We start from the raw sequence: 22,633 nt of genomic DNA on the forward strand, positions 1-22,633 counted from the left end.
AAGTATCTGTTGGAGAGAAGAAGTTTTGTCCAATAATAAAAATGGCTGCCAGTCACCAACCTAATTAATCATGGCAGTAAATATCAAAGAGATTTGGAATTAATCCTCCAAACATGCTGAATAAATTAATTTACCACGTAAAGCTATATCCCCAGAATGACCAACCTGATTATGATTGATCAGTGAGCTAAATTAGACATCAGTACAGGTAAAAAGACAATTTTTTCAGTTTCCTACACACACACACACACACACACACACACACACACACCCCTGTGCCCTGAATTGACTGGTTTTTTAAAACCAGTTCAACAAATTTGATGTTAGGCACATAAGTCCATATTTATTTCAGGTACAGTGTGAAATCTGAGTAATCCACTGTAAGTTTTTTAATTATAATGATAAGGAGAAATTGTGTCAAAGAAAAAACCTTGTCACCCAGTTATTTGTATTATGTTGATGTCATCATTATCAGCCATCCTATATTGAAATATGTGTGCAATATAGCCATACTTTAGGTATTTTGAAACACCCTTGTATAAGATTTTTTTATGATATTTTATTTGGAATGGTTACAAAGGGCACTTTAATGAAATGGATGTTTTATTTAGTACCTATCCCTTTACTTAAGTAAATATTTCAATTCTGAATAAAACATAGGTTAGGATTTTTGCCCTCCCTGATTCTGGCCATAACAGCTACACAAATACCAAGAAGTCCAGATGGTTGAATTTATTCACCAAGACCATCTTTTCTTGATCTTAACCTTTTTTTTTTTTTTCCTCATTTAGATAAGAAAGGAAGTTTTTGAACTTCTGGAAATGGGAGTCCTCAGTCTATGCAAGTCTGAATCTTTGAAGCTGGGCCTTTTCTAAGTCTGGGTCCTGATGAAAATTCCAGTTTTTATGGTGGGATTTGCATCTCATTTAATGGCTCTGGAATACTGCAAGGACTCAGTAAATATCAGCTGTTGTTTTATTATGTTAACTGCATCACCAGATGAATCACTAGAAATTTTTGGTGGAGATTCTTTGACAAAAATGAAGCTGTCCTTTGCCAACTTCTTTGTATAATAAAGTATCACCAGCTTGTATATGATTTTTGTTGAGCAGACTGAATTTTTCTTTCACCAACTGGTCTCTGATGTGACTTTGCAGAAGGAAAAGAGCATCTGGGCAACCTTAGCCAGGCCACTTCCCTCTCTGAGCCTTAGTTTCATCAGCCACAAGATGAGAATGATATCTCCTAGGATTGTTGAGGCTTCCATGTGACGGTACTCGTGGAACAGACTCCTAAACTGAAGCCTGGTCCCAGTGTGAAGGGTGCAGTGGTAGTGATAGAAAGAGTTGCAGGTGTACGTGGCACTTTGCAAATATATGAAAGATAACAATATCTACAACTATCTTAATTATTTTGTACCTTTTTATTTTAAAAGAATATCAGATTTACAGAAAATGTCTGGTAATACCTGGGGAAGCTATCTACACAGCATTAGAGAGAAATGAAAGCAAGGGCTTAAAAAATTACTCTCTGAAATTTCTCATGATACCACAATATAACAACTGCTAGCAAATTGTCATATCCATATCAATCTAGAACTGTGGATCTTCAACCGGGGACAATTTTGCCCCCCAGGGTCCATTTGCTGTGTCTGGAGATATGTTTGGTTGTCACATGGAGATGATACTACCAGCATCTAGTGGGGAGTTGTGACTGGCAGTTATTTAGTAGGTAGTATCCTTTAGTCAAGGATGCTGCTCAACGTTCTACCATCCTACAGGCCAGCCCCCACAATAAAAAAGTATCTGGCCCAAAATACTAATCAGTAGTACTGAGGGTAAGGAAACCCAGTTCTAGAAACTTGAAAAGCAGAGTATATGAAGTATATCTGTATGCTTGAAGTAGGTTTATTTAGAAGAGAAATATGTAAATATAAAAATGTAAAGTGAGATCTGGCTATCTCAGGAATGTTGCCCCAGAAATGTGTTCCCTTAATACCTGTGATGGTTAATTTTATGTGTCAAGTTGACTGGGCCAGAGGTTGCCCTGATAGTTGAGCAAATATTATTCTGAGTGTTTCTGTGAGGGTGTTTTTAGATGAGGTTAACATTTAAAAGGGTGGACTTTAAAGCAGATTGTCCTCCCTCATTTGGGTGGGCCTCATCCTGTCAGTTGAAAGCCTAAATAGAACAAAAGGTTGACACTGCCCACCCCCACACACCCTCCACAAACCACTCCCCTCCCCCGCCACCCACCCCCGTCCCTCAAATAAGAGAGAATTCTGATTCCAACTGAAACATTGGCTCTTGCTGTCTGATAGCCTTCAAACTAGGACCTCAGCTCTTGTGATTTTACAGCACCTTTTGGCCTTTAGACTCAAACCGAGACATCAGCTCTGCAGATTTTGGACTTGCCAGCCTCCTCCATAACCACGTAAGCCAATTCCTTCTAATAAAATCTCTTTACATACATCCAATTAATTTTGTTTCTCTGGAGAGCCCTGACTAATATACTAAATGAAAGTTCCTTCTACTTTGAGATTTTGGTTAGTTTGGTTTTGTTGTTTTATAAAAAGCCTAAGAAATTCTGTTCTTACAGATTTGTTACTATAATGACCCTTTTGCTAGGTGTTATCTATGTAGTATAATCCCACCCAATGTTGGACCAAGTTCCCAGGTGGCAAACATACCTGATTGTTTTGTAGGCCAACCATGCATGTGTAATCTAATCTTGTAGGCTGTTGCCGCATTTTCAACCCAAGTTCTCAACCATGTTTATTGAGTAAAACAAATAGTCTACGTGAATTAGAAGTGTTCGCCACCATCTACTCACACAAGGCTGATACCGGCAGCCATACTCGTCACCATCTCCAAGCCAGATTCAAGTGATGTGCTGAAAATTTCCCCCTGGTTTTTGCTTTTCCCAGCTTTGCAAGTGGGAAGCTTTGACTCTGAATTGGATACCGTCTAGTGTAAGTATTGGCATTTATTTTGTATGCTTTTAAACTAGGTACACCTGCCAAAGTCGTTGCCTTCTTTAATATAAAAATAGTCCGGGGCACCTGGGTGGCTCAGTCAGGTAAGCATCTGACTCTTGATTTTGGCCAGGTCATGATCTCAGGGTTATGATATCGAGCCCTGCATCGGGCTCCACGCTGGGTGTGGAACCTGCTTAAGATTCTCTCTCTCCCTCTCTTTCTGCCCCCCCTTAAAAAAACAAAATGAAATAAAAATAAAAATAGTCCAGCATGGCTTCTCTGCCTAATGTTAATAAAAAAGGAAGATTAGAAACTTGCCTATTTTTTTTAAATCCTAATTCTATATCTTAAATACATTTTAAAGAAAAGGAAGTAATTATTAACAGCCTAATGAAACGTTAGGGGATTTCTGATAAATGAGAGAAACCCCAAGCCAAACTAATAATACCATATTGCAATATTGAACATTTAACTGATTATCTATCTTGCCCTTCCTTTCTCTCGCCTCATTTGAGCTACTCCAAAGCACTTGCTTGGAAAAAATTTAGGAGGAGATGTTTTTAATGTACATTTTCTACTAGAGTCTTTCTTATGGATAAAAAAACTGGCAGCTGCTGAGATTAGACATCTGTGTTCCACAATCCCTGTTTGCTTCCCTCTTCCTCATTATCACAAGTAGCAAAGTTAGCTGTAATCTGAGAGCATTTTTCCAATTTAGTTTATATTTATGTTAGAAGCAGCCATGTTTGGAAAAAAGCTGATAGCCCTAACTTTTATTTTTTGTATTAATCTCCAAGGCTTTAGGCAAGTTCTCAAAGATAAATCCATTTTCCCCCTTTCAGGAAGGGCTTGCCTTGAATTAGTCACCACATCCCAGAAATAGCCCATGATAACTGCTTCCCAATGTGGCCAGATGCCGGTCTGTGCAGACTCTGCTGGGGACTATTCCTCCTAGGCATGGCATTTAGCACACATTTTTTGAGCCTAAAGTGAACTATACCAATGGCTGACTGAAGACAGCTGTGTTCCTGCTGAATCTCAGGTTCAGTTAAGGAACAATTCTGGGAAGTAGACTGCAACTACAAAGGAAAGTTCGTCTAATTCTTAATTTAGCACTACCATTATGCAGTATTACTAGGAGTAATAATGTTATAAATGCCTTGTAAGTGTATCTCAGTCACCTGCAGGACCAGAATGAAGAGGACGTCCAAGGACGGCCGGTGCAAATTGCCAGACAACACTGCCTTGAAGCAGCAGCAATTGCCTGCCTACCGGCTGCAGCTCTCAGCCACGGGAGTCCTCTCCGGCTTTTTTGCCACAGGAGTGTTCTGCCTTGGTGTGGGCATCATTCTTATATTGAATGCAAAGAGTATCAAGGAAATAGAGGTTTGTCCCATCTTACATTTTTAATGCAGATTCTAAGAATTTTCAGCTTTGGGACTATAAATGAGGGACCAGTTTGAGAACACAGCCCCTCAACAGATGAGACTAGAACATCCGTTTTTCAGTCAACCGGTGCAGATGGTGGTAGCCTCTGTATGTTGGCTTTATTCACCCCTACTCCCTCTTGAGGACAATCACTCTCACACTGGTCCGCTCAGCCATTCATTTCCAGGAACGTGGCAAAGTCAGAAGTTTTTTTTTTTTTAAAGATTTTTTATTTATTTATTTGAGAGAGAGAATGAGAGACAGCACGAGAGGGAAGCGGGTCAGAGGGAGAAGCAGACCCCCCGCTGAGCAGGGAGTCCGATGTGGGACTCGATCCCGGGACTCCAGGATCATGACCTGAGCCGAAGGCAGTCGCTTAACCAACTGAGCCACCCAGGCGCCCCCAGAAGTTTTTTAAACTGGTGGAGTACTGACCAAGGATTGATAGAGGTAGGAGAAGGAGAGGGAGGGTCAAATGACTGCCAGATGCCCATGAATCATATGGATAAAAAAGTAAAGAGACAAAGAGGTCTTCAGTTTTGTCCCACTTTCATGCATTGTATCTTTCCCTTTGCAAACGAACTCCGAGATCATTACTTTAATGGAGGAAAGGCAAGAACCCGAATCTTTCTGGCCTCTTAAGGACACTTAGCAAAATTAACTAAATTCTACTCAAGACTGAGAAAAGCTGAACCTAAGGGCATACCTTCGCTCCATTACAAGCCTTTGCCAACTTGATTAACAAGCTGTTAGAGGATGAGAACCTGAGAAGCTGGTCTGGGGAGGGGACATAAGAGTTGGCCTAAGGTTAGATCAGCCTTGCTCGCATTCAGTCTAACAAATTAAGCAAATGTTTAATTCAAATCAGCTCTGAGCAGATTACTGGGCATCCCAGTCTATGACCTCCACTCTGAAGGCAGCCATGGAAAGCTGATCTGTTCCCTCTCCTGACATGGCTAGCAGCAAAGTCATGAAGGCCAAGTCTGTCAACGTTGACTTAACATTCTTGAGTGTCTGAAAGTGCTAAGAGTTCTGTTGGCTTTGCAAATGAGTAAGATAAGTAAGAGTTGAGTCCTGCCCTCAGTGAGCTAATGATAGAGTAGGTAAGGTAGTGTGTGATAAGAACAGAGAGCTCAGCCATGGTTGCCTTGTTCACCACATCCACAACCCCTTCCTTGCACGTTGCCCAGTACATAGTAAGCACAAACTTAGTGAAAGAATGGATTAGGGCAAATAGTGAGGACTCTAAGTAGGAAAACATCATTTCAGGTCCCACTCCTCCTACCAAACCACACTACTCTAATGCCTTTCCACTTATATTTTCTGCTCCCAGCTCTCAGAAGTTTATCTCCCCAGGAATTAAATGCCCCTAGGTCGTTTTGAGTCCCGCAGTGTGAGATGTAAATGACCAGGCCCCACAAATAGCAGATGAAAAATGGCAGGAGAAAATTAAACTTGCCTTATTGAAAAGCATAGCATAAGTGGCTTACAAGGTTGTTTCATTTCCACAAACAGCTCATCCTATTTACTTTTCTATTTTCTTCTTCACCAACCCCTTTCTTTCTGGTTTTCCCGCCCTTCCCATGTCTTCCTTGCTTCTTCCCCTCTGGTTATCCACCCTCACTCACTGTGAAGTGCAGCCTCCATTAAGAGGCAGCCATTGCTAAATGATGTCACCTCATGCGTGTGAAGGGAACTTCACTCCATGGTTCACTAAGGCCACTCTGCAAACAGCTTTCAACAGAATGATTTTTATCATGTTAAGGAGATTTTCCAATAGACCTTTTTTCTAGTCACTTAGGATAGATCTATTTCTAACATTTTGCTTGTCTACAAGAAACCCAGAAACCGCTGTGATAGTGAGATTCTCTTTTGCACATGGATGTATTTCATTATATTGAGTGATAAGATGAAGTGCATACCCCAGGCCAGTGTGATCAAGCACAGACCTAGTAGAAGAGTTCTAAGTGATTTTCCTCTTCTCACTTAGCCCTGGGCTACAACAAGGGAGTGACTTTTTTCCAGTTCACTTTAAGCAAGAATGAGCATTCCTGCCTCTCCAAAATTCTATGAGGAGCAAGCAGACTGTGTGACCTTTGCTGTCATTTTAGAGCTATAGGTTTACAAGGCCACTATTTTTTCCATCTTCAATCACCTAGTTCATCCATCCCTCCGCCCTCCTCCCCTCTGGTAACCACCAGTTTGTTCTCTATAGTTAAGAGTCCATTTCTTTGGGTACCTGGGTGGCTCAGTTGGTTAAGCAACTGCCTTCGGCTCAGGTCATGATCCTGGAGTCCCGGGATCAAGTCCCACATCAGGCTCCCTGCTCATCGGGCAGTCTGCTTCTCCCTCTGACCCTCCTCCTTCTCATGCTCTCTCTCATTCTCTCTCTCTCAGATAAATAAATAAAATCTTTAAAAAAAAAAAAGAGTCTTTGTTTCTCTTTTTTTTTTCTTTGCACATTTGTTTTGTTTCTTAAATTCTACTTATCAGTGAAATCATATGGTATTTGTCTTTCTCTAACTGACTTAGTTCAGTTAGCATAATACTCTCTAACTCCAGGGGTGCCTGAGTGGCTCAGTCAGTTAAGTGTCTGACTCAGGTCATGATCACAGGGGTGTGAGATCAAGCCCTGTGTCAGACTCTGAGCTCAGTGGAATCTGTTTGAGATTCTCTCTCTCCCTCTTCCTCTGCTCCTCCCCCCGCTCTCACTCTTTTTAAATAAATAAATAAAATCTTGAAAAAATAATCTCTAGCTCCATCCACATCTTGCAAATGGCAAGATTTCGTTCTTTCTGATGGCTGAGTAATATTCCATTATACTTATCCACTCATCAGTCTATGGATACTTGGGCTGCTTTTATAATTTGGCTAGCTCATAAAACTTTAGAACTAGAAAGCACCTTAGATATCATCTACTCAAAGATCATTTGATCATGAAACACATTTTTTTTCTAATTCTGCATTAATAGAACTCTGACAAGAATCCATGGAGTAGAATGAATACTACTACCTCAAGCTCACAGGTCAATTAATTGCTAGACAAAATGATGCTGATGAACAAAATGTGGGCCTTGAGTATTTAACTCAAGGTCAAAAATTGACTGAACTGAACCCCAGTTTCCTCAGTCGCAGTTCAGTGTGCTGTCAGTTATGAGACAGGCCTGTTCTTTAAAGCTTCTTAAAAATTAGAATGCAGTTTCACAAACAGCACATCAATATTTTCCAAAATAATAGTTCAAGCCTTGCTGTGCACTTAAAGAATGATTTAAAAACAATACATACATACATATATAAAATAAAGAATGATGTAAGCAAATATAAGCATCTAAGTACAATTAAGTAGCCTTTTAGCTAATCTTTAATTTAGTACTAACACTTTGCCTATTTGGCTTCAAAATTCCCAGTGGTTTGCAAGGATTAAAAAAATCCTGTCTTTCTTGTTAGTCTTCCCTCCTAAATCCTGTTGGCAGTTTACCAAGGAGAAGGCCACTTCCCTTGCTTTCCTGCTCTTCCCCATTCCCATAATCTTCCAATTATTCTTCAACTCAGTGAGGAAAGGGCAGAAGGGAAGTGCACAGCCTCTGTGGCTCTCTGTGAGCCCCCCTTTCTTAAGCTTCTAACAGCTCTATCTTTACATAACTGAGGCTCTTAGCCAAAACTCATAGGATTTGCTCATTTGAAACACACCACCCTTTTTTAAAGAGTCCACGATACCATTTTAAACAGAATTTAACTTTTAAAAAACAGAATGTGATAACATTTTAAAATCAGAATTATTCCACATATATCAATAACCCTACAGTTTGGAAGCCCTTCTTTTTCTGTGTTTGGTCCTTTTTAATAACTTCCTCTAGATGTCATATAGAAAAATTCATTAGTATAAATATTTTACATACAATAGTGGAAAAACTGAAGTGACTTCCCCATAAAGCTGATTAGCTTCAGGCAGTAGGCCCAGTTCTCGTGAGTCATTGCCTAATACTTTCCTAATGACACCTCTTTATGATCGAGACATAAGCCTACATCACAACAGGTTACATAAATATACAATAGAAACACTGAATTCCAAAAAAAAGAAACACTGAATTCCAGGTCAGTGGCAAAATACTGCCAGGTCCCAAAATGAAAGACTGTAAAAGGGCCCACTCCTCCCAAGCATCTGCAGAAACACTTTGTCCCCAACAGTGGACTATCCTTCATCCATGTCCCAGAGTCCATGCCCTTGACACAGAGCTTGAAGACTTAGGTGGACTCGGGCCTTGATTTTTAAAATATGAACTCATGTCATTTTTAATTAGTAATTGTTCTTTTCCCTGCCTGACAGATTAAATACACAGAAATCTGTGGAAATTGTGCAAAACTGCGAGAAGATGCCACTAATTTTGACAAAGAATGCACCTGCTCTATTCCCTTTTACCTTTCAGAGACAATGCAGGTAAGTGAAATTCAAGAGTCTTCAATTAGCTGTACACTGATCTACTCCTATTTCACACTTGGCAATAAGTTCATGATTTCCACCAAGTGCTTTCCAAAACTGAAAATAGAAAAAATAAAGCAGAGTACTGGTGAGGGACCTTTCAAAGTGTTGAGTTCATGCGTGACTCTCCCCCTACTTTTTTCCTTTGGAATGTTATTCTTCTCCTTTGTTTCTAAGTTTCCAGACTCTTTACCCACCCAACTTTGTAACATAATTCTTAATATCAATCAGACAGGTTTTATTCCAAATGTCAACACAAGAGGAAACCATAGAGATCATTGAATCTAACCACTCATTTTATAGTGAGAAAATTAATGGGCTGAGAGGTTAAGTGACTTGGACAAGGTTAGTGTCAGGGGTCACACACCTGCTGGGACTCTCCCCATCCCCCCCTTACCCCTCCCCCTCAAGTCATTCTACATTTGCAATTGCCTAATCCCTAAGGGCAACTCTTGGCCTGGCTGTCAGGCATTATGAGAAATGCGAAAGAAATATTAAAAGAAGTCCCTGCTCTTGGACTGATTAAAGTCTCATGTTAGTCCAAGTCCTCTGAGAAGCAGAAACCAAGACAGGATTAGACATGCAAGAGATTTATTGGGGGAACTGCCTGTGAGGGAAAATGGGGAGAAGGCCAGAGGATCCCGGGAGAACTGTCAGGTCACAACACAGCTCTGACCCCTGTGAAGAAAACGGAAGGGGAGAAGGAAGGGAGGAAGTTAGGGAGAAAGTCTAAGACTGCAGTGTATTCTTTAGAAAGTTTCAGCAAGGCCAACAGAGAATCCCTGAAGGAGTCTGCCTCAGTATCTCCGCTGTGCTCAGCCATTAGGAGCAGCTGGGAGCAGCATGGCCTTAATGCAAACACAGGATGATTTTAGAGCAATGACATCTGGGGTCATCCCTCAATTACTGTCCCTGTAGTAGGAGACCCAAGAGGCACCTTTTCAGGGCCTCCACAATCTTACCTGGTAGTCAAGACTTAACCAAATAAATGAAAAACTATTCCCTTTAACTCCTCAAAGATCCTGTCCTGTCCTCTAGACTCCACACCTCTCCCCCAACAGTGTCCTCCTCCCTGACCTGGTTGATCCCCCTCCCTCCCCTTCATAGATGACTCTGCATGGGATGAATCTAAGTATAGGCAGGCTTTCTCTTGAGCTTCCCACTGAGCATTCCCCTTGAGCTTCCTACCTCAAGGCCCCGCTTCCTCCTCAAACTCAGCTGGTCCCAAACTAGACTCATTATCATCTGGAAAACCCTCCTTACTTCCCTTCCTAGTAAAGATCCCATCACTAAGACTCCAAACTTTCCTCTGACTTTACTCTGCCAACTGCTTTTTCATCTAAGCCTCTGATGTGTGGACACTGTTCTTCAATCCATCTCTCCAACCACCCTGTCCTCTTCTTTTTTTTTTTTGGCATTGCCTCAGTTCAGGCCTCCTGGTCCAGTAGCAGAGCTATCTAACTGCACTCCTGCCTTTGGCTTCCCCTACTTTAAACCAGCTGTTATTTGCAAATTAAGTTCACCATCCTCCCCGCCCCCAAAAAAGCACTCTTTCAGATTGCTCTTCAACCACCTGAGGCCTAGCAATCTTTTTATAAAAAGATAGAGGAAGAAGGAGACCTTGTATTCTGGACAGCTGTCCAACTTGCTTTCCCATGATACAACTCTCTATGTTTCTACTGTTGTTTTGCCTAGAAAGTCTCCCCACTCACTGCCACTTGTTTTAAACCCCTAACATGCCTAGACATTCCTTGAGCCTCCTTTTCACTCTTTTCTCAAGCAACAGTTTGCCCTCATTTGTATCCTGGGAGCACTGTTTCCATTCTTCCAATGAACTTACTATAATCACTGGTATAATAATATCCTGTGGACTCATTTCCTCTACTTAAAGGAACCTCCCTGAGGATAGGGACAAGCTTTACATGTTACACCACAACTACCTACTCAAAAGTATCTGCACTACACACTCAACCTTCCCCCCACCCTCCCTTTACCATAGGTCAACTATCCCTGTTTCCATCTGCAGGCTTATCTCCACTTGTACATAGATGCCATCTTTTCTTGCCTTTATAAGGACTTAACTCAGAAGTTCTGGCCTCTCCTATATCATCTGCTTTTTTTCTACTCAGTCATTCCCAGCATACAGACATATTATTTCATTTATCTTCAAACAAACAAACTACTCTTCTATTCTCCCAATTTCCCTGCCAGCTATTTGCCCATTTCTTACCTCCCATTAGCAGGAAAACTCAAAAGAGTTGTCTATCTTGGCTACTTCCAGTTCCTTTCTTCTCATTCTCTCTTAAACCCACTCCAATCAAGTTTTTACCCCTAACACTCAGTGTTGCAAGACACTCAGAAATACTCAATAACACTCAGAAATTGCAAGGACGCCAATGACTTCCACATTGATAAATTCAGCAGTCAGTCCTTAGTGCCTTGTCACTCATTGGACACAGGTGACCACTCCCTCATCCTCAAAATACTTTCTTCTCTTGGCTTTCAAGATATTACACTGCCTTGGTTTTCCTCCTAACCCCCTGGTTGCCCTTCTTCAGTTCCTTTGCTGCTTTTCCTGTTTTCCCCAAACTCCTTATGTTGAGATAGGCAGCACTTTTGTCCTAATTTTAGCCTTCTCCTCTCTAACTGCGTTCACTTTTTTGGAAAGTCAGTTACCTCCAGACTTTAGATGCCATCTATTGCCAACACCATTTTATATCCGTAGCCCAAACATTTCTTCCAAATCCACACTTGTATGTCCAGCTGCCTTCCTAATGTCACCATATGGATATCTAATAGATATCTGAAGCTCAGCATTTCCAAAACTGAATTCCTGGTTTCCACTTCTCCCCTTATCCACTGTACCACCCCCCACCCCCACAAAAAACCTAATCCATCCAAAGACTTCTCAATCTCAGTTGAAAACAACTCCATCTTTCTGGTGCTCAGGCCGAAAGCCTAGGAGTCATTTGTGACTCCTTTTATTCTCTCACACTTCACATCCAATCCATCTTGTTGGCTCTCTCTTCAAAATGTATCCAGGCTCTGTCCACTTCACCCATTTCTTCTGCTACCACCCAGCAACATGCTATATTCACCTCTCACTTAGATTTCTGAAATAGCCTCCTAACAGGTCTCCCTTTTTATATCCATGTCTCAACATAGAACCCAGAATGAGTTTTTCTTTTTTAAGATTTATTTATTTGAGAAAGAGAGAGAGAGAAGGGAGGGGCAGAGGGAGAGAAAACCTCAAGCAGACTCTGTGCTGAGCACAGAGCCCAACACAGGGCTCAGTCTCACGACCCTGAGATCACGACCTGAGCCAAAACCAAGAGTCAGATGCTCAACCAACTGTGCCACCCAGGCACCCCCAGAGTGAGCTTTTTAAAGCCAAAGTCATATGTTATTCCTTTACTCAAAAATCCCTACAGTGGGACCACCGGCTGGCTCAGTTGGAAGAGCATGCAACTCTTGATCTCAGGGTCATGATTTTGAGCCCCACATTGGGAGGAGAGATTACTAATAAATAAATAAATAAACTTTGGAAAAAAAAATCCCTGGGGCGCCTGGGTGGCTCAGTCATTAAGCGCGTCTGCCTTCGGCTCGGGTCATGATCCCAGGGTCCTGGGATCAAGCCCCGCATCAGGCTCCCCACTCAGCGGGAAGCCTGCTTCTCCCTCTCCCACTCCCCACTGCTTGTGTTCCCTCTCTCGCTGTGTCTCTCTCTGTCAAATAAATAAATAAAATCTTTCAAAAACAAATAAATAAATAAATAATAAAAATTAAAATAAAAAATCCCTGCAATGGTTCGTCTTTCCACTCAGTGAAAAAGCTCAAGTCCCTACAAGGCTTTGCATGATTTGGCTTCTTACTTCCTCTCTGATCTAACCCCTTCATTCTCTTCCCCCAGCCCCACTCCCACCACACTGGACTCCTCGCTCATTCAACAAGTCAGGCATTCTCTTGCCTTGCCCCCCTGTACCTGATATTCACTTGGCCAACTGCCATATCTCTTTCAGGTCTTGGTTCAGCCCTCACCTCAGTAAGGCCTACACTGGCAGTCCTATTTCACACTGCAACCTGTCTACCCACCCTGCTCTTGTAATACTCCTGATCCTTGTTAACCTGCTCTGATTTCAATTTTTTCCATAGTACTTATCACCTTCTAACATACCATATAAATTAATAGTCTATTATATGTGTTGTTTATTGTCTGTCTCTCACTGTTTTGTCCTAAGCACCTATGACAATGCCTGGCATGCTGTAGGTGCTCAATTAATGTTTGTTGAATGAACATATGAATCTTTGCTTCTTCCACAGTGCATAACACAGTATATTTATGTGGTAGATGCTCAGAAAATGTTGAAAGATTAAATGAATGGAGGAAAGATAAACTGCTAAGTTAAATGAATTTATGTTCTAGGAAGCTTTGGTTTTATGTGACCCTTTCTTATTTCTCTCTTGATCCCAAATGAAAGCATGTTGTCATTAGTAATATTCTGAATACAACCATATTGATTATGGCTAGTGCTAAGCAATTTTATATAAACTATAAGGAAATTACTGAGTTGTACTTGGATTATAAGTGATATCTACATAAAGTCAGTGAGGGAGGTTTTATGTATGTGTTCTTACAGGTCAAGATTCTAGTTATCTATAGTATGTCCTTTCATGCCTTCCTCAACTCACCATGCTGAGTTAGTGTTAGTGTTGCTTAAAAATCAGAAACAGACTCATAAACACAGAGAACAAGCTGGTGATGGCCAGAGGGGAGGAGGTGGGGGCATGGGAAGAATGGGTGAAGGGGAGTGGGAGGAGATACAGGCTTACAGATATGTCATGAATAAGTCACAGGGATAAAAGGTACATCATAGAGAATATAGTCAAAGGTATTGTTATAGCACTGTATGGTCCCAGATGGTAGCTACACTCGTGGTGAGCATAGCATAAAGTTTAGACTTTGTCAAATCACTGTGTTGTACACCTGAAGCTAATGTAATATTGTGTATCAACTATACTTCAATTGAAAAAGAAAGTTAGTGTTGCTTAATTTTGGCAGGAAGGTGAAGACGCTTAAAACAATAGAAAACTATTCTGTCACAGTTCTGGAAGTCAAAAGTCTGAAATCAAGGTGCAGCAGAGTCCATTCCTTCTTGGAGGCTCAGAGAACTTACATTTTTGAAGAAAAAAATCCAAAAGATAAAATCTTAAAGGGCTTCAGTTTCCATCTGTCTGTGTACTTTGAAACCTTGAAGTCAAATAAATGTTACCAGCTGGTAACCATTCCTTTCAGGCAAAGGCTTTCTCATAAAAATCCAACCAAACTAATTAGTGCAACCACAGAGCCTTCGGTTCACCAGTTAGCACACATTACACATACTAGGCAATGAGTTCACACAAGACTGCCTTAAACCAGGAATCCTGCACAGAGTGCCACTGAATTTAAAGAGAAGAAACACCATAAAGTGCCTTGTGCCTCTAGGACCAATAAAAAAGATGATGATATGGGAGCCCTTGTTAACCTAAATCTTGGACAAAGAATTACTGAAAAAAGGTTATTAAAACTCTTCTATCCCTGGTATGGTGAGTGTTCTCTGCCTGTTTATTTTGTCATTTATGTGAATGTATCACTTTGGGTAAGTAAAACTCTCTTTTTAGCTTCCAAGAAAATGTATGGTAAATTCCACTCCGTGGGGTTCGTATTTTCTATAGTTATGGGTCAACAGTAGTAGAGGTTCCCTCGTTGGCTGAGGAAGTGTAATCAGTCATTCCCACTATGCCTGGCTTGTTCGCCTTCACACCCATGCTCTCTGTTTATGATGTTGTGGCCTGCCTCTTTGTCACGACCCAACATCTCCCCTTCTCGGTGTTCCAGACACTTCTCTTACAAGTGACTAAGTTCTTAAGACTTTGTTGTTTTCTGTAAATGGCCACCCTTACCATGACCTTGATTTCCAGCCTGCCCTGAGTACCGGCTCACATTTTCCATACTCATCCTCTTACATGTGCTCAGGGTGAGACCAGAAGCCTTTCCAGAGTGCCATTTTTTTTTAAAGATTTTATTTATTTATTTGTCAGAGAAAGAGAGAGAGAGCGCACAAGCAGGGGGAGCTGTAGGCAGAGGGAGAAGCAGGCTCCCCGCCGAGCAAGGAGCCCCATGTGGACTCGATCCCAGGATCCTGGGATCATGACCTGAGCCGAAGGCAGATACTTAACCACTGAGCAGCACAGGCATCCCAAAAGTGCCATTTTTTCATAGTAAAAGCAAATCAATTGATCAGGAGATTGTAAAAGGATACGTTTGTATTTCTAGTACTGAATATAGCACTTAACATATGGGGAGCACTTAATAAAGGCCTTCATCTTTTTGGATGCAGGCCTTCATTATTTTGGAGGTAGGTAGTATATTAATTATAAATAGCCACATTGGGCATTTCCATTTGCATCATATGTGCTGTTAGTAAAATCTGTATCAAGTCTGCCTGGAGAATGTTGGTATGTCATCATAAAGGTAAGCATGATGGTAGCCTATGACTAGACAGCCTCATAGGGTAGCATATATGAAAAGGACCATCTCTCATGGCAACAAGGCAACTTATTGCCAAGGTGAAAATCACCTTTCTTTCAGATCCATGAATTATTCTATTCCTTCTTTTTTTGTCCATAACAAACGGTTCACCATTTCTTGAGCAAGTGCTGTGTGCCAGGTGCTGTGCTAGATTCTAGGGATAAAAAGACAAAGACCCCTGGAGCCAGACCACAAGGAGCTAATCTCATGCCTTTCACATGCACCCAGATGGCTCCAGCTTCAAATATGTTCAAGGATTTGGTTTGAAATCATTGACTTTGATGCCTACCACAACCCCGAGGCAAAGCATTTTTCCTGGTATTGCTAAGAAATAACAGTATTTGTAGCATCAATTTTATATATTGAGAATACAAAACCTGGTTTTAAAATTTTTTCATGGCAGGAACATAGTAGCCCTTACAAAAACATTGAAAATAATTTATTTGGTGATTTTAGTAATTCTGTTTAGACAAGGATTTTCCAACACTGATTTTTTAAAATGATTTCTTGGGTTTCTGCTTGATTTAAAGAAACTTTCGGTTCCTATCAATTCTTTCTGTGGTACTTTTTTTTTTTAAAGATTTTATTTATTTATTTGAAAGAGAGAGAATGAGAGAGAGCACATGAGAGGGGGGAGGGTCAGAGGGAGAAGCAGACTCCCTGCCGAGCAGGGAGCCCGACGCAGGACTCGATCCAGGGACTCCAGGATCATGACCTGAGCCGAAGGCAGTTGCTTAACCAGCTGAGCCACCCAGGCGCCCTCTGTGGTACTTTTTATTACAAAAATCCTGTCCATGTTTATTAATATTCCAGGTAATTCTTTTTACTCTCCTCTTCTTGCTTTTCTCATATTACAGGGTAATGTTTATATGTACTACAAATTGTATGGCTTCTATCAGAATCTCTATCGTTATATTCTATCCAGAAGTAATAGCCAACTGGTGGGTACAGACTTAAAGGTAAGGCTTTATTTAATTTGGTATAATACTCTTTTTTTTTTTTTTAAATGAAGTGGATCTTTAAGTCTAAAAGAGGTTATGGGGAAATACACTAAAAACCTAAGGTTTTATAAGGCAGGAATGCTCATTTCATTCTTGCAAAAATTGAAGGGGCTGGGTATTCAGTGTATCTGCTATTGAGAGGAGTGAATCTTGTCCAGTTAAATGGTTATCCTTTCATGCATCAACCATTTTGATAGTAACCTTGAGTGGGTGGTCTCAGTCCAGTTCCCTGTATATCTACCATTGCCCTTCCTATAATTCGGGCCTTCACTCCAGCCATGTTTAAGGAAATTGAGCTCTACTTGATTGATTAAAAGCCTTTGGTTTAATTAAATAGCCTTTCACTCCTAGGATTATAAAATTTTACTCTTGATAAATGATACTCAGCATGCTAGCAAAAAAACTAGAAGGAAACCTTTTCCAGACTGAGATTATTATATGAAAGTGATAATCAAATGATTTTTTCTAGCAACCACTCTTTTAAAATATATTCTGCTAGTTAGGTGGATGGATTCCCTGTGATAAGTCATCTAGGGTATAGACTCACTACAATTTGTATCATTTTCAGAATATGAATTACACTTCAATAAAAAAAAGTTTTAATAATGTATTCCGGTGTAGGCTTAGTGTGATATTTAGCAGAGCCCACAAAGTAAGTTCCTTCCTGCAGACATATTTGGTATGAATATGTATTGTTAATAAGGAAAAAAACTATACACACACACACACACACACACACACACACATATCTCCAAAACACAAAAATTTCCTAGTCTAAGTGAGCCAGAAGTCTGGGAAAAACAGGTAGCAGTCCATAATCTTGTTATGTGTCAATAAATTAGTGTGGGTTGATTTACATTGCCAGTGTTCTCATTTTTAACATTCTAAGAGAGTTTACCAAAGTATTTCTTTTTACTGTATCATCTTGCTTCCAGGATGTTGGAAACTGTGCTCCATTTAGCAAGTCCCACGATGGGACTCCCATCGCTCCTTGTGGTGCTATTGCCAACAGCATATTCAATGGTAGGTGACTTTTCCTGTCTCCATGGGGTGCCTTTTCATAAGCATGTAATAACCTAAATGTCCAGAAGATCACCTCTGCAAGTGAGTAGCAGTTCAAAACAAAAAAAAATTGTGTATACATTATCCACTGACTTACGGTATTTCATTTGCAAATAACTTCTCCCTTACCAGAGATTTGAAGTAGTTAGGGAACATGAGCTAAATGGAGCTTGAGAGTATTTTCCAGTAATTGGGGCCTTGGCAAGAAAAAGAATAGTTTTCTAATTCCAACATCTATTGCATGTAGGCATGTTGAGAGTCTGCTAAAACCCTGGTTTATTTTTCAGCTGTGTCTGGTTTTGTACTTTGAAATGGGGCAAAAATGCTTGCTTGCATCTCTAGCACAATTTTTAATTTCCTTACAGATACCATTATTCTTTCATACAACCTTAATTCATCTATACCTATCAAAGTTCCAATGCTAAAAAGTGGAATTACGTGGTGGACAGATAAGTATGTCAAGTTTCAGAATCCAAGTTACATTAATCTTTCTAGCGCATTTGCAGGTAAGACCCATGTATTAGCTAAATATTCTTATCTCTTTATAGAAACTTTTTTATGTGTGAGGAAATGTTTATAATACCTCCTTCTTTACTTTTTTGCTGACCTCCCTTTTGCTCTGACTTCCCCTACCTGTGGACACCTCCATAACATACCTATCAGAAACAAGAAATGATTGATGCCCTAGTTCCTTTCAGTTTACATTAGGAAAAAGGCAGTGTTTTAAGAAACTTGTTGCTTCATTTATAATTAGGGTGACCATGTAATTTATTGTCCAAGCTGGTGCACTTTTGAGAGTGAAAGGGGGCACTAGAATAACTAAAGTTATGTATTTATTTGAAATTTGTATTTATTGATCAGTAAATTGACATTACCATATTGGTGGACCTATAAAATAATTCCATTACAAACTATTTTAAAAGGCAACTCTTTCAAAAGTTAAAATAACCTATCTGTGTATATTAAGCCAACTAAAAAAACTACTTCATTATTTAAACATTAAAAGATAACATAAGCAGAATAATTATTCTGGATATATAGTCACATATTTTAATCAGTTTCTTGGTCATATCTGTCTTCATTGCATGCCCCTGTATTTTTCTAATGAATTTGTTGTTTTTATTATTTTAAAAAATATTTTATTAAAATATTTTTTTCACAAAATTATCTGCAGTCTTTTTTGAAGTTGAACTTTATGGTTAATCAATTTGACACTGTTGGCACCTTTAATTGATTCTTCTCTTTTAACCTAGTATTTTTTTTTAATTGAGAAGATATCTATAGATGATGAGGTACCTATTACGCTCATAGCCAATTTTACTAAATGGAGGATATTTTCATTTTCAATCTTTTTGTATTGAAATATGCTAGTATTATAACCTAAATATTTTCATAGGCACTGTCTTTTTATTTCACATTTTTTTCTATCTCTGATCCTTCTAAGTGTATTCCTATATTTAGATGCTACAAAATCTTAAACCTTCTTGATATCATTTAATTCTGGGAGAGAAAAAAAATTTTTTTAAAGATTTTATTTATTTATTTGAGAGTGAGAACGAGCAGGGGTGAGGGGCAGAGGGAGAGGAAGAAGCAGACTCCCCACTGAGTAGAGAGCCCGATGGACTCGATCCCAGCACCCTGGGATCATGACCTGAGCCAAAGACAGACACTTAACAGACTGAGCCACCCAGGCACCCCAGAAAAAATTATATCCAGTTAAAAATAGGAGCTCCATCAAAAAAGTTTTTACCTAAATTGAAATATTCTAAAGTACAATTGTAGAATTTAAAAATTAAATTTGTCCACATTTTGAACTCTCATTATATAATATGTTCAATTATTCCCTTGTTTTCCTAGGGGTAAATTTTAATATCTTCTTGTTTGCAAGATTGGCTTTCAATAATTACAATTCACTAAATCAAAAACTATGAAGTTTTTTGGCATTCCATATTTTGGATACTTTGTTTAAAATTTTAAAACTATTTTGACTAAAACTCAACAAAAAGTTAGAGGCTCATTTACCAAAAAAGTTTAGGATCATTGTAGGACACACCATTTGATATACAAAATAGTTCTTCAAAGGCTCAAACATTTCTAAAATTCTGGTGGATGGTGCATAGCAAAGACAGACCACATATACTACCATCCTAAAGTATTTCCTTTATTAATCATCCATATTATTGTAAAAATTTTACAGTTCAGTTTCTTTAACTGTGAATATACAAAAATATTTAAATTTGCACAACTACGGCTCTTCTTTTGATTAGTAAAATATTGTAGCTTGCTTGGATATAATTATAAATTATGTATGTACCACAACCAATTTTAAGTACATTGATGTAAATTTCTCAATTTATTAAGAACATTACCTTTGGGGCACCTGGGTGGCTCAGTCATTAAGCATCTGCCTTTGGCTCGGGTCGTGATCCCAGGGTCCTGGGATGGAGCCCCGCATCGGGCTCCCTGCTCTGCGGGGAGCCTGCTTCTCCTCCCATTCCCCCTGCTGTGTTCCCTCTCTCGCTGTGTCTCTCTCTGTCAAATAAATAAATAAAATCTTAAAAAAAAAAAGAACATTATCTTTATTCTGATGCTGTGCTCCACCAAGTTTGTATTTATGCTATCACTACAAAACCAAAAACTTACACTTGATTTTTTATTTTTTAGCTGAATTTATAGTAATATTTATTATAATGTTAGAGCTTTTATTTTTCAAGATTGAATATCAAAAAGCTTTGCTTTGATTCCATGAAAAGTCAAACCAAAAAATTCAAACCATTATTATAATTAACTTAACTGATTTCTATTTCGAAGCATTTGAAGACGCTGATGTGAAACTGGCCTCATTTAACTGTATACAAAGTTCTTTTTGTACTAATGGAGGCAACACAAAGCTTTCCTTTGTTTACCAAAAAAAAAAAAACTAATAAAAAATTGAAACTAGAAGGAAGCTCACTTGATCTAAATGAAAAGTCATGCTCACATAATGACATATAAATACACCTTCGGTAGCTACCTGAGGTAAAGCATTGTCTTTGGATATACTCTTAAAAATAACCACAAATTTCTGAATTAGATTCTGATGTTCTTCAGCAGATTCATGTCTTTTAATTTTCAGTTTGTCATTGACATCACAATGGTTCCCTTATGCGGTAAATGTCAACCAACACTGCAAATTTCGCATTCATCAACTTTCTCAAGAAACTGTACTTAATTTTACATTAAACATACATGTTCTATTTTTTAGCTCTTTACAGCTAAAAGGACTTACTAGCAAATAAAAACTGATACCAAACAATAAAATAGTTATATATTTGTACCATATAATAAATAGTAAAACCACAGAGTTCAAACCTACACTCAGCAAAACTGTTTAGCATCTATTTCCCACACTATGTTAAGTACGTATAACATAACCTCTTATTTCCCCCGTTTCCCACTGATCCCACTGACTTGTAGGCTGGCAGCTTCATGCATCTCACAGGCCAACATAGAGGCTATGTCCTAACTGGCTGGAGTGTCAAAAAGCTGGTAGGGGTCACAGGAATATGTTGTGTTTTGATTGAAAGGATCTCTGGTTATCCTTCATTAATCACATGTTAAAGTAAGCATTCCATTCACTGCACATAGGTATTTCACACACTACTAGCTAAGACCATGGCTGGAAGGTGGAAGGATGAAATTATACGTACATTATTTGTTTGGGATAAATGCTAAGTCAGATGGGATAACAGACAAAGGACATAAGCTGGGACTATCTTAGACAAACTAGCATTTATGGTCACTGTACCTATGATTGAATCCCTAGTTTTTGAAAGGAAGTTGGGAACATTCTGTTGTTTTCTCTTGCCACATAACCTCAGGCCTACAACACAAAGGGTCCTTGGTATTCTCTCATCTCCTGCTACACTCTGTTCTTACCTTTACTGTAAGAGTTAGCACATTATCCTGTACTTATCTGTTTGAATACTTGTCATCCCCACTTCAGTCTGTGAATTACTTGAGGAAATTAGGAAGTTTTGTATCCCTGGTGCTTGATACATAGTGAGCAATCAAGAAGTGCTTATTGTTGAATGAATGGATAAATACAAATGACCCAACTTGGAAAAGGAAGAAAGTTGGTGCCTCTTAGATCACACGTCTCATATTCTCTGGAAATGGGATAAAGTGGGATCAGGGCTTGGTAGGGAAAGGCATGCTTAAACTTACATTTTTAACAAGCTCCCTGGGTGATTAGGATGTCAGTGTCTTACAGGACCTGTTGTCTTGGGGCATGAGCTCATGAGAGAGTAAGGTCCACAGTGGAGGTACCAAAGGCAATTTCAATTTTCACCAAAATTCTAGCAACAGTGATTGAAATTTTGGGGGGGGCCAAAATAGGTGAGCTCCACAATATTTACAGAGGAAGTTTCTTCAGCAAAGGATTTTTTCCCAGAGGAAGTTTAAGTGTACAAACATACTTCAACAGATTAATCCAACCAAACTTAGCACTTGCTTTTACAAGTACCATGCTTAGAAAACAGGATGGGTTTCTTTTAAAAGAAAATAGTTTAGTCAATTGAGCTGAGAAAGAGTGGTTTCCTCTTTTGCATTTGGATTCTACAAACAGTAGAAACAATTGTCTAGAACGAAAAAGTTCATTAAACAATTTTCTCTTACTGACTCGTTCTTTAAAATTCAATATGGATTTTATTATCTTCTCTCAGCTTTCATTGGAATCACTCATTCCTTTAGCAAGCATTTATTGAATGCCTGCCATGTGTCAGGCACTAGACTGAATGCCAGTGGAAAAAAGACATTGTACTGAAGAGTATGCTGTATAGTGGGAGAGACAGACAAGCACACTGAGCTAAAGTGGGAAGTATGAGAACGAGAGTAAACTCAATAGACTCCTTCCCTGGCACTGGCCTTCCATCCTGTGCTTCCAACATCCCTACAACACCCAAACCTGCGAGGCCTCCTATCTTTAAAACAGGCTTATGGGTATTAAAGAGGGCACGTTCTGAATGGAGCACTGGGTGTTATACACAAACAATGAATCATGGAACACTACATCAAAAACTAATGATGTAATGTATGGTGATTAACATAACATAATAAAAAAATAAATAAATAAAAAT

The 22,633-nt window shown here is 39.3% G+C and overlaps 1 protein-coding gene across 1 annotated transcript; it reads left to right on the forward strand.

Moving 5' to 3' along the window:
- The first annotated feature begins 4,171 nt into the window (after nucleotides 1-4,171).
- Nucleotides 4,172-17,081, forward strand: LOC145720987 (cell cycle control protein 50C-like). Its single transcript, XM_081816609.1, has 4 exons — nucleotides 4,172-4,363; nucleotides 8,733-8,843; nucleotides 16,311-16,412; nucleotides 17,076-17,081. The coding sequence occupies exons 1-4, from the start codon at nucleotides 4,172-4,174 to the stop codon at nucleotides 17,079-17,081; spliced, it is 411 nt and encodes a 136-aa protein (XP_081672735.1).
- Nucleotides 17,082-22,633: the final 5,552 nt, after the last annotated feature.

Source organism: Leptonychotes weddellii, chromosome 1 (assembly GCF_054177405.1).
Source record: "Leptonychotes weddellii isolate Sample4059 chromosome 1, ASM5417740v2, whole genome shotgun sequence".
Classification (NCBI taxonomy): domain Eukaryota; kingdom Metazoa; phylum Chordata; class Mammalia; order Carnivora; family Phocidae; genus Leptonychotes; species Leptonychotes weddellii.

What these genes read in the sequence shown, in the direction of transcription:
- LOC145720987 (XM_081816609.1), top strand. Translation starts at nt 4,172, where the DNA reads ATGAAGAGGACGTCCAAGGACGGCCGGTGCAAATTGCCAGACAACACT. An exon ending in AGAGTATCAAGGAAATAGAG is followed by an intron (nt 4,364 to 8,732) that starts GTTTGTCCCATC and finishes CCTGCCTGACAG; the next exon opens with ATTAAATACACAGAAATCTG. An exon ending in ACCTTTCAGAGACAATGCAG is followed by an intron (nt 8,844 to 16,310) that starts GTAAGTGAAATT and finishes CTCATATTACAG; the next exon opens with GGTAATGTTTATATGTACTA.